General features: G+C 41.1%; 1 protein-coding gene across 1 annotated transcript in view; it reads left to right on the top strand.

The window, feature by feature from the left end:
• spns2 (SPNS lysolipid transporter 2, sphingosine-1-phosphate) overlaps nt 1–11,307 on the top strand; it is a 144,047-nt gene extending 132,740 nt beyond the window's left edge. Inside the window, exon 13 of the mRNA XM_029670037.2 lies at nt 8,074–11,307. Within this exon, the coding sequence (XP_029525897.1) occupies nt 8,074–8,082 (9 nt within the window). The 3' untranslated portion in view covers nt 8,083–11,307. The remainder of the gene's footprint in view (nt 1–8,073) is intronic.
• The last annotated feature ends 1,992 nt before the right edge of the window (nt 11,308–13,299 follow it).

A 13,299-nucleotide genomic window follows, 5' to 3' on the forward strand; every position in this document is an offset into this window, starting at 1 on the left:
TGATTAAATGTCAGGAATTGTGAGAAAAAAATATGCTCGTGCTTAATAGCCTACTGAGTCATGGAATGCAGTATTTCGAACATGTTGACCATGTCTTTTGTGTACAACATGAATTTTGGAGGCGACACCAGACATATTGCAGATCAAGGAGGGAGAAGCGGCAGCAGAGCAGAGTGTAGGCAGAGAAGTGGGAAACAGCTTTGTAAAAAAAAAAATCCTCCACTTGCGCAGAAATCTCCATATCTTTAGCAGTGGCAAATCAGGTTTCCTGAACATAGGAACCACAGCCACTCCGAATTTTTTAAAACTTGTTTCATTAGACGTTACTGTTGCCGAGTCCATCAAGGAAAACCACCAATCCATTCACACAGTGCTTTTAACATACAGGATTACATTGTGCATGTTCATATAATACAGTCATTATTTTTCAACATGCTTTCACCTGGGATTTGAAATCACAACCTCTTGGCTCACAGCATTCCGATCTTCCCGCTATGCAACCATGTCTGTGTCAATGGCTGTTTTCACCTGCACTGCTAGCATTTTTTTAAATCATAGTGATTAAGGAGTAACATTAAAACAGAGTAATATGCCCCACCAACATCGGACAACTATACAGAAAATTGATGGAACAAGTAAATCAAATCAATGAGGGGAGTATAGTCAGATGATCTGATTATTGACACAGACATGGTGGTGTAGCAGGAAGATCAGGATGCTGTGAACCAAGAGGTTATGAGTTCAAATCCTAAGTGAGGACAATAGTGTTTAGAAATGCATGCAAAATGTAATTGTGTGTTAAATATGTAGGTTGAAAATATTGCATGGTAAAAGACCTGTCTAAGCCAGCGTTTCCCGAACTTGGTCCTCGGGACCCCAAGGGGTGCATGTTTTGGTTTTTGCCCTAACACTACACATCTTAATTAAGAAAATTAACACTGGAGTGATAGATGTGCAGATGATGATGTGAAAGTAGAAATACTGGTGTGCAAAATAGCAAAAAGTAAATAAAAACAATATGGGGATGAGGTAGGTAGATTGGATGGGCTATTTACAGATGGGCTGTGTACAGCTGCAGCGATCGGTTAGCTGCTCAGATAGCTGACGTTTAAAGTTAGCGAGGGAGATATAAGTCTCCAACTTCAGCTATTTTTGCAATTCGTTCCAGTCATTGGCAGTAGACAAATGGAAGGAAATGCGGCCAAAGTAGATGTTGGCTTTGGGGATGACCAGTGAGATATACCTGCTGGAGCGCGTGCTATGGGTGGGTGTTGTTATGGTGACCAGTGAGCTGAGATAAGGTGGAGCTTTACCTAGCAAGGACTTATAGATGACCTGGAGCCAGTGGGTCTGGCGACGAATATGTAGCGAGGGCCAGCCGATGAGTACATACAGGTCGCAGTGGTGGGTGGTGTATGGGGCTTTGGTGACAAAACAGATGACACTGTGATAGACTGCATCCAGTTTGCTGAGTAGAGTGTTGGAGGCTATTTTGTAAATGACAGCGCCGAAGTCGAGGATCGGTAGGATAGTCAGTTTTAGTAGGGTATGTATGGCGGCGTGAATGAAGGAGGTTTGTTGCAAAATAGGAATCCGATTCTAGATTTAATTTTGGATTGGAGATGTTTAATATGAGTCTGGAAGGAGAGTTTACAGTCTAACCAGACACCTAGGTATTTGTAGCTGTCCACGTATTCTAAGTCAGAACCGTCCAGAGTAGTGATGCTAGTCGGGCAGGCGGGTGCGGGCAGCGATCGATTGAAAAGCATGCATTTCATTTTACTAGCGTTTAAGAGCAGTTGGAGGCCACGGAAGGACTGCTACAGCATATATACATGGCATTGAAGCTTGTTTGGAGGTTTGTGAACACAGTATCCAAAGAATACAGAATGGTGTCGCCTGCGTAGAGTTGGATCAGGGAATCACCAGCAGCAAGAGCGACATCGTTGATATATACAGAGAAAAGAGTCGGCCCGAGAATTGAACCCTGTGGTACCCAATAGAGACTGCCAGAGGTCCGGACAACAGGCCCTCCGATATGACACACTGAACTCTATCTGAGAAGTAGTTGGTGAACCAGGCGAGGCAGTCATTTGAGAAACCAAGGCTGTTGAGTCTGCCGATAAAAATACGGTGATTGACAGAGTCGAAAGCCTTGGCCAGGTCGATGAATACGGCTGCGCAGTACTGTCTTTTATCAATGGCGGTTATGATATTGTTTAATACCTTGAGCGTGGCTGAGGTGCACCCGTGGCCCGCTCAGTTACCGGATTGCCCAAGCGGAGAAGGTACGGTGGGAATCGAAATGGTCCATGATCTGTTTGTTAACTTGGCTTTCGAAGACTTTAGAAGGGCAGGATGGATATAGGTCTGTAACTGTTTCGGTCTAGAGTGTCACGCCCTTTGAAGAGGGGGATGACTGCGGCAGCTTTCCAATCTTTGGGGATCTCAGATGATACGAAAGAGAGGTTGAACAGACTGGTAATAGGGATTGCAACAATGGTGGCGGATAATTTTAGAAAGAGAGGGTCCAGATTGTCTAGCTCAGCTGATTTGTACGGGTCCAGGTTTTGCAGCTTTTTCAGAACATCTGTTATCTGGATTTGGGTGAAGGAGAAGCTGGGAGATGCTTGGGAAAGTAGCTGCGGGGGGTGCAGAGCTGTTAGCCGGGGTTGGGGTAGCCAGGAGGAAAGCTTATTGAAATTCTCGATTAGCGTGGATTTATCGGTGGTAACAGTGTTTCCTAGCCTCAGTGCAGTGGGCAGCTGGGAGGAGGTGCTCTGATTCTCCATTGACTTTACAGTGTCCCAAAACATTTTGGAGTTAGAGCTACAGGATGCAAATTTCTGTTTGAAAAAGCTAGCCTTTGCTTTCCTGACTGACTGCGTGTATTGGTTCCTGACTTCCCTGAAAAGTTGCATATCGCGAGGACTTCGATGCTAGTGCAGTCCACCACAGGAAGTTTTTGTGCTGGTCGAGGGCAGTCAGGTCTGGAGTGAATCAAGGGCTGTATCTGTTCTTATTTCTAAATTTTTTGAAAGGGGCATGCTTATTTAAAACCTCTGCTGACTCCCCATCCCGCATGCAGGAGCGTAATCATCGCCTGAAACGAATTTGCATGATGCAACAGACATAAATATCCCTAGAAAATATTCATATTCATGAAAATCACAAATGAAATATATTGAGACACAGCTTAGCCTTTTGTTAATCACCCTGTCATCTCAGATTTTCAAAATATGCTTTACAGCCAAAGCTAGACAAGCATTTGTGTAAGTTTATTTGTGTAAGTTTATCGATAGCCTAGCATAGCATTTTGTCCAGCTAGCAGCAGGTAACTTGGTCACGGAAATCATAAAATTAAATTGTTTACCTTTGATGAGCTTCGGATGTTTTCACTCACGAGACTCCCAGTTAGATAGCAAATGTTCCTTTTTTCCAAAAATATTATTTTTGTAGACGAAATAGCTCTGTTTGTTCTTCACGTTTGGCTGAGAAATCGCCCGGAAAATTGCAGTCATGAAAACGGCGAAAAATATTCCAAATTAGCTCCATAAGATCGACAGAAACATGTCTTTTCCATTTGAATCTGTCTCAATCTGTTTATCGTTCTCTCTCTTAAGTAGAAGTAGTAATGCAATAGTAGTAATCAATCCTCAAGGTGTTTTTCAAATATCTATTCAATAATATATCCACCGGGACAAGTTTTTCAGTAGGACCGATTGGAGTAATGGCTACCTCTGTATTTTACGCGAGAACCTCTCTGGAGGCATCAGTTGACCACTTGCGCAATGTAGCCACCTACGGCTATTCTTCAACATAAATGTGTAAAACTACGTCACAATGCTGTAGACACCTTGGGGAATACGTATAAAGCGTAAGCTGGTTGATAGCACATTCACAGCTCAATAGGGACTCATTGGAACGCAGCGCTTTCAAAATATGGGGCACTTCCGGATTGGATTTTTCTCAGGCTTTCGCCTGCAACATCAGTTCTGTTATACTCACAGACAATATCTTTACAGTTTTGGAAACGTTAGTGTTTTCTATCCAAAGCTGTCAATTATATGCATATTCTAGCATCTTGTCCTGACAAAATATCCCGTTTAAAACGGGAATGTTTTTTTTCCAAAAATGAAAATACTCCCCCTAGAGTCGCAACAGGTTGGGGAGGAAATTACTTTTATAGAATGACCAGGCATCCTCTACCGACGGGATGAGGTCAATATCCTTCCAGGATACCCGGGCCAGGTCAATTAGAAAGGCCTGCTCGCAGAAGTGTTTGACAGTGATGAAGAGTGGCCGTATAGCGGATACAGGCAATGAGGCAGTGATCGCTGAGATCCTGATCTGTCATTGTTTAAGAAGTGGTAGATTTCTTCTGTGTGGGCTATTTTTATGCTTAAGTTTTGTTTTTGCCTCTATTACTTTCGGTTACAAACAGCTGAAAATACAATATTTTTGGTTATGGAAAAGATATTTCAATGAATGCATCTTTAACCATAATTTATTCATATTACTTTACTAAAATATTTCAGTTGTGTGTTTTATTTGATGACTTTATTACTTAATTCCAGGTCATCTCTATAAAGCTGCGGCCTATCCTGTCTGACAAATCACTATTTTAGTAGTTCTTTAACCTCTTGCTCCTACCTGACACGCAGGGGTCCCATCTAGACATCTGGAAATGCAAATGCGCTACGCTAAATGCTAATAGTACTAGTTAAAACTCAAACGTTCATTAAAATACACATGCAGGGTATTGAATTAAAGCTACACTCGTTGTGAATCCAGGCAACAAGTCAGATTTTTAAAATGCTTTTCGGCGAAAGCATGAGAAGCTATTATCTGATAGCATGTAACACCCCAAAAGACCCGCAGGGGACGTAAACAAAATAATTAGCATAGTCGGCGCTACACAAAACGCACAAATAAAATATAAAACATTCATTACCTTTGACCATCTTCTTTGTTGGCACTCCTAGATGTCCCATAATCACTATTGGGTATTTTTTTTCGCTTAAATCGGTCCATATATAGCCTAGATATCGATCTATGAAGACTGTGTGATCAATGAAAAAAAATAGCGTTTTATAACGTAACGTCATTTTTTTTAATAAAAAAATTTGACGATAAACACACAACACTTCGAAATACTTTTGTAATGCAACTTTAGGTATTAGTAAACGTTAATAAGCGATCAAATTGATCACGAGGCGATGTATATTCTATAGCTGTACGTCTGGAAATAATGTCCGGGTAAATCTCAACCAAAATATCCGGTCGGAGACCTGAAGAAATGGGCTGTCTCTTCTTCGTTTGACCAAGAAACAAAGCCTAGGCAAATGACAAGACTGTTGACATCGTGTGGAAGCTGTAGGTATTGCAACCTCGGGCCCCATTTAATGTGGTTCGCCTTTATCAATCGGTTGAAGTGGCGCATGGATATATTTTTCCATTTTCAGTGATCAGATTTTCCTGCACTTTTCGATGAAACGCACGTTCTGTTATAGTCACAGCCGTGATTTAACCAATTTTATAAACGTCTGAGTGTTTTCTATCCACACATACTAATCATATGCATATACTATATTGGCATGAGTAGCAGGGCGCTGAAATGTTGCGCGATTTTCACAGGATGTTCGAAAAAGTAGAGGGTCGACTTAAAAGGTTAAAGTAAATAAGGCATAATGTTATGAATACTGGATACCAACTATCAATCACTTAGAGTAGATCATGTATTTTCAGGTAGAGCCCACACAGATCGACAAGGAACGCAATGGATTGAGGTCATTGAAGTTTATTACCACTTTTTCTGCGCTAAACTATATAGAATATTGGCTTGTTGGAAACTACAACACCCCTACTACATCGGGCTAGAATCGATTTATCGCTAGAGAAGCTGCACGTTGAGCTCCGAAAAAACCTGAACAAAATGGAATTCAAGTAATTGAAGCGACATCGGTCAATTAGTTGTTTACACCGACAGCTAGCGCTTGTTAACCCACAGAAGAATACATGTTATAAACTGTCAACATTTCACTGTTAGATTTGACAGCAGGATGTTTTCTCAGCATTCGCTCTCCCAGTTCCAACTTGTGGTTGACCATTCATTCAGGTGGTCCATTTTTCAATGCAGCTCCAAACGTTCCCTCTATTCAAACCTGTTTTTGCAGCTGGAGACAGTGAATCCAGACTATATATTTTTCTCCATTCAACAAAAGCCTTGAGTACTCAACAGGGTTCTACTAGTTGGGTTTAGGATCGAGAGGGTACAGAGAGAGGCATAACTACAGACCACACATACCGTAGTAGTAGTACACCCACCCCAGTGTGGTCTACCCTCCATCGGGCACCAGACCAGACATGAGGCCAGGGAAGGGGCTCTTCCTTCCAGTTAATGTGGGGGTGGGTAGGTGAATTTGATCCACATTTCTGCCCTCCTAGACTCTTGTTGACACTGTTTAATGTAGCAGCCAAAGAGAAGCCAGCACATGCACAAGATTTGGTTCTGTGTGCCAAGATACTGCCCTCCTAGTGTGCCTTTTCATAATGTGTCTATCTATACTCATGACTACCAAGCTGTTTTGTGGGTCTAAGTAGAGCAGCCTATCCATTCTGCCCAGGCAAGCCAACCCTGGTATTGTAGCCAGTCAAGCCTAGCTAAACCATGCTGGGTGTATGCAAACTATGCATGTAGCCAGCCAAGTCAAGGCATTCTGTGTCTATTTGCTGCCTCCCAACCTCCCTTTGTCATGATTTGCAGCCTCCCTCCTGAGCAACACCCCCTCCAATTGGTTTGATTGCATTTTTGGGGCAGCACTCAGGCTGATCAGCATGTGTCCCTGCTTAATCTTCCTCCTGGTCACTTCCCCCAATGTTAACCAAAAGAGCTTTGGAGAAGGTGCTAGTTCTGGAATACTGCTGTAGAATTCCACCACTCCAGACATGCTTCAGTAAGGCTGTGTCTAACAGAGGAGGTTGGTGGCACATTCATTGGTGAGAACAGTTTCCATGTGTTTGATGCCATTCCATTCCAGCCACTATTATGAGCCATCCTCCCCTCAGCAGCCTCCACTGGTGTCTAATGCAAACATATCTTACACCTGCTAGTCTGCCAGTATCAGTTTTCAAAGCATCCTTTCTTTCCAGGGTAATGTTATTGCCAACCTCTTATTGTGTAAGACAATCATTGGAAATAATTACCATAATAAAGCTGCAATTCTGACTAAGAGTTTTTGGCTTTGTGGCACACACACACACAAACACATTGTTCTCTGAAATCCTATAATCTTGCAGCGTTTAAGGTAATTACTCTTGTTGTGGATGGGAGGCTGGTGGTACTATGAGGGAGAAACAGTGGAACAGCAACCAGCCAAGCCCCCTGCTCTACTGCTCTAATCCTATTGTAGTTCTCAGCAGAGCGCTGGAGCATCCACACACACACTTCTCTAATTCAGTAGGGAGGGAGGGAACAACAACAACAAACATTTTGGCTGAGTGAGACAGGTGTTATATCCCCCAATACATCTGTTTCAGTGTAGTAGGTTTATAGGTGTCGATGTGGCACAAATTGAGGGAGTAAACACAAACATGCGTGTTCATGTTTTAGCGTAGACTGTGGAGAGATCTATCAGCTGGTTAAAGACTGTGAAGAGATCTATCAGCTGGTTATCTGTTCCCAAGTGTGGCCATGTTTTGGTGTGAAGGAGAGGTCCATTATTGCTGGATCATTCCCAGCGGGCAGCGAGTGTATCAGAGTAGAGCCAGGCTGAACCAGAGCCAGGCAGAGCCACCAGACAGTGTTTGTGGTGTTTAGGTTTGTATGGAGTGGAGAGGAGTAGTGTGGAGCTCCATAGCTCCATAGCTGCTCCCAGTGGGGTTGGTGTATCGGAGCAGAGCCAGGCCGACCCAGAGCCAGGCAGAGCAGAGCCACCAGACAGATGGCCGAGCCGAGGAGCACTGGAGCACTAATTACATGGGAACATCCTGTGGGGAGGCCAGAGCCTAACCACACTCTCCATTTCCTCTTCTCTCTCTCTTTTCTGTCTCTCTCTTTCTTTGTCTCTCCAGGTCTCCTGAGGAGGGGCCGTCCTTGGGAGGAAGCAGAGGCTCTGCATGCTGCGCTGAACGAGGGGAGGATGAAAGAGAGAGAGAGAGAGGGGCAGCTGATCCACGTCTTTATACCCAAGCCATCCACCTTTAACTTCTTCATCCTCTTCATCACCACCCTCATCATCACTTTTCTTATTCAACATGTTAGGTGGAGGCTGTTACTGTTTATAACTGGAAAGAGGAAGCGCTTTGTTTAACCCTATAGAAGCCTCAGTCACACCACTCCATGGACTGGCCAATCACACAAAGCAGTGGGCTGAAGCCAGCCAATTGGCTCGGCAGCTGATGGCCTCTGACCTTTTCGGGTTGTCTACTAAGAGCGAGTCACAGAACCACCTGGCCCCTCCCCCAGTGCTATACTACTGAATGCTGAACATGGACCTGCCCTATCTGTCTGTCGGTCCATCTGTCTGTATGTCTGTCTGTCACATGGCCTGTCAATCTGCACCAAGAGCAATATCATGACATTCCACCACACAGAGGTTCTTTACTGACTGCCGTCACTATAACAACCATCAAAACCAGGAAGTCACTTAAAGGCCAAAAAATGTATAAATAGTGAACAAAGTCAGTGACCCCATTTCTCTCTCTCCATCCACCATGACAGTCAGGTCTGATGATCCATCCAGCCAGCCTTAAGACTTTGAGCTTATACATTAATGACACACAGTGCAGGCAGGTTTCTTATTTTCTTTTCATCCCCCCTCCATGTTATATTTTGTTTCTATGTCTTTTTTAGCACTTATATTAAAACAGTGCCGGCCACACCGTACCATACTCAGTAAGTGATCAAAGATGTTTTTATTCTACCCTGTGATGTTGGATATGAAACTGGAGGTTATTCTTGATTGCCTATGATTGTTTCAGTAGGCTTAAGGTGAGAGACCTCCCCAGCTCATTGATGAAAGGACACTGGAGTAGTACATGTTTTATAGTTATTCTAATGTAAATGTTTTTTTTGTTTCTTTTAATATGTAAATGCTCCATTTGAACCTATAGAAGCAGTTTTGAAGGGGTGAACGATATACTTGTTTTTACCCTGCTTTGAAGGGAGCAATGCATTCTATACAGTGGGAAAAGTAGCCTAGCATGCATTGGCCCTATCTGTGAACAATGTTCCTTTTAACCAAATTTATCTCAGATGGTTGGATTTGAGGTTCCGGACTGGATACACCACCCACGTTGAAAGAGAGTGACAGTGGCACCTTTTAATGGTGGATTAAGATTCACTATCCCCAACCAGTCACAATAGCTGTCTTTGTGCACACACAGGGATTATTTTACCCCTTGTGGATATCCCATTCCTGGAGTTGAGGAAAGAAGGGAGCCTCAGTCGGTTGTAGTCATAAGTTAATTAGCCACAGAAATCAAACCCTTTGAAAGGCATCATATTGCCCAGGTTAAATTGGAGGAGTTTTTACCCTTATTCACCCTCAAATGGGGACTAGGAGTTGTGGCATTGGAAAAAAAAGCACTGCTTTCATAGGATACAGAAGAAAATACAATTTTATCTCTGATTCACTATATTCACAATGGAGATTATTCTTTACTGCCTATGTCATATACTAATGGACCATTCTATGCATCAGTTTGGGCATCATATTTGACCGTTTATGCAATATCATGCAATCTACTCTAACATAATATGTCAAAGAGGAAGACAATAATAATTTTTAGGATGAATTCTGTACTTTACAACGCAACGAAAGCAACTTTTCTCCAACACACAACTCTACAGAAGGAATATGTGGTTTCATATTTTCTATTGAAAGGAAAGCACCTTGTAGAACTTGATGTGAAAATGTGTGGAAATTTTGTGATAGATTGAATTCATTGGATAGGCTTTGAAATGGTTATTGTGTAGTAACGTATGGGTCTGACTCATCTTGGCTTGGTGTGTGTGTGTGTGGGGGGGGGGGGGGGGTCATGGGATGATGGATGTGTCTCTATTGCCAGTTAATTTGTCTCAGCTTCCCTCGCTAGATCTGTGACCCAAATGTTACCCTATCAAGTCCACTACTTTTGACCTAGGCCCATACGGCTCTGATCAAAGGTAGTGCACTATATAGGGTAATATTTCAGAAGCAGACATAAACTGTGAGGAGGAGAGCTCTCTGAATGTGATTCTATCCAACCTGATGTGTTTACTAAGCAGCAGCATCTTAATCAAGTTTCTTATCTTTCTTTCCTTTCTTTTATGGACTTTCTTTTTATACAAATTAGTTTTATATATGACTGCAATAGAGATATATAGCTATATTATGCAGCGATTTTAATATATTGTAAATGATGGCTTGGATGCAATGTATTTATTTGTTTGTTAATTAAGATTGAAGAAGAATCTGTAAAGGGAAGTTGATGTTTTAAGTATATTCTTATAAGTATACACTTTGTCTCTTTGGGTTAAGAAAGGCTCCTACGTATACATTCATCATATTGTATTGCAATGAAACAACACAATACCTTTTTACATCACTGAGAATCCTTGTGTTTACTGTGATCATGAATTGGATATCACACACACACGCAAACGCACAGACGCACACAAACACATACACAGGGAACTGCATCGTTAACCGTTTTATAACCAAAGTATTGTTCTATGCTCTATTGCTCAATGCTTAATTTTGTATTTTCAAAAGTGTCACTTCTTCTTTTTCTAGACCAACAAATCAAAGTATTTTGCACGTTAATTTTCATTTGATTTTGAGAAGGTGATATTCAGGGATTTATTTGTAACCCTTAGCCCATAACTGGCATGTTGTTCTAGAATCCACTTCACACATTCTATAGAACTCTGTAGAACACTCTCCCACAGAGCACAGAACACTTTCGGATGGGTTATGAATAGAGGTTCACACAATTCCAAATTTACATAATTTAGATCAAATATCCTTTAGAAGTAAAAACATAATTTGTATGGAGTAATTCTATTTGAATAATCACAGGAGTGATGTATTGAGAATGTGCTCTTTCTTGTCATACAAGAATCATGTAAAAAGAGGCCTATTTCTGATATTGAGCAGAAAAGAGGTTATTTTTATTTTTAGAATAACTGTGTTAAAAATAAGTGAAAAAGAAAATACAAGCGATCAGCAAAATGATTCTAGAACTTAACTGTGACACTCCCTCAGGGGGTGATATGAAATGTACACCTATATGTAAATGATCAAATAAACGTATTTAATCAAAGTGTATCACAGCGTCATCATTTGCATCTGATTCTCGTGTGTTTCCTTTTAATTTTTTTAAATCTTTGAAGATATATTTTATCTTTCAAAATATCTTTGACTGTGAAGGCAGATGACAAACAATAACAGTATCACCATTAAGAATCAGTTGAATCACATGAGTTGACTAGTCATTTCTCTTTTGAAGTAGTCAAATTAGATTACGTGGCACCATTTAGTTTGAGCCAACATTCAGAACAGAGCCCAGAACCCTTTAAAAGCTCCCTCACACAGTTGTGTATCTAGAAACACACACCAGACAAGGAAGACTAGACGGCCAGTACACCTGAAAGGAAGGTAAATGCATAGGCTCATTTAGAAAGGACCCCAGGAAGGGGAGTGGGCCAAGGAACCTATTTTGCTATGGGGCAATTTTTTTCCTCTCTTTTCAGTGGGAGACAGACTCACAAAGGCTTGATTTTAATCATGGCCAACTAGGTAAGAGAGAGAGTATGGCTGAGTTTGGAGCGTTGAATCAATGAAGCCTTGTATTGTTCCGTGAGGTGTACCAACCATGTAGCCAGGCAACACAGTTTTATGCTAAGGCACTGACAGAGATTCTTTGGTTTATGAGTTTAGGTAAGCCTGTGGTCACTATACTGTGTGTTTCAGTCTGAGACACAACACAGAAAGTGAACGTGAACCTGGTGTACACAGAGGAACTTTTTTTTCCAGATCTACAGTGTCAAAACACAATATTTGCCTGGAAAGGGAGGGGGGAGGTAAAAGGCCAAACGGTTTGCAGACATATTTCATTAGAAATATGTCAAAATGTTGACGTTCAACCATAGTTACATGTCCTTGACCGAAGGGTAGTTAGGGTGACGTATAGCTACAATAGGTTTCCTGTCTCCATTAGGGTGTAGACAGGAAACAGAGAGACACACACAGCACTCCAGTCAGCTCTCCTGGAAATTCCATGTGTTCTTTTCCACTGAAACCTACAGAATATAATCCTTTGACAACACACGGAGTAATTTTAGGTACTGTGCAGTACCACCTTGTCCACATCTGACTCTAACAAATACAAGTGTACTACCACACATACAATATATAGCTTACTCCACCAATATGGAACGGATGTGGTCAAAGGCCTGAGCAAATACCCACAGTAAAAAAACAGATCCGAAATTCCAATTAGTTTATTTACCAAGCTAAAAATGAACGTGTCTTATGTCTTTGTGCCAACATAAATTTAGGTCACTCGTAACAAATTTAAAAAGGTCTATTCATTTTATTACATAATATTATGTATTATTACGTCTGTAAAATTACATATACATAGGCAAAATCATTAGTGGCTTGCTTCCGTAAGCAGATAGGCTAATAGTATGGATTATCCCTGAGGGTTGGGAAGAATAACAGAACATTTTCCAGAGTTGGAAACATACCTAATTATCATACTTGAGTAAAAGTAAAGATACTTTAATAGAAAATAACTCAAGTAAAAGTGAAAGTCACCCAGTAAAAGTAAAAAGTTGAGTAAAAGTCTTAAAGTATTTGGTTTTAAATATACTTTAAATATAGTATTAAAAGTAAATGTAATTGCTAAACTATACTTAGTGTTAAAAGTAAAACTATAAATAATTTACAATTCCTTATATTAAGCAAACGAGACGGCATAATTTGTGTTTTTATTTTAACGGATAGCCAGGGACAGACTCCAACACTCAGGCACAATTTATAAATGAACCGTCTGTATTTAGTGAATCTGCCAGATCAGAGGCAGTAGCGATGACCAGGGATGTGTGTGAATTTGACAATTTTCCAGTCCTGCTAAGCATTCCAAATTGAATGACTACTTTTGGGTGTCAAGGAAAATGTATGGAGTAAAAAGTACAATATTTTTTTAGGAATGTAGTGAAGTAAAAGTAAAAGTAGTCAAAAATATAAATAGTAAAGTACACATACCCCCCAAAAAACTACTTAAGTAGTACATTAAAAAAAATCCTTA

The sequence above is a fragment of the Oncorhynchus nerka genome, linkage group LG10 (genome assembly GCF_034236695.1).
Source record: "Oncorhynchus nerka isolate Pitt River linkage group LG10, Oner_Uvic_2.0, whole genome shotgun sequence".
NCBI lineage: Eukaryota > Metazoa > Chordata > Actinopteri > Salmoniformes > Salmonidae > Oncorhynchus > Oncorhynchus nerka.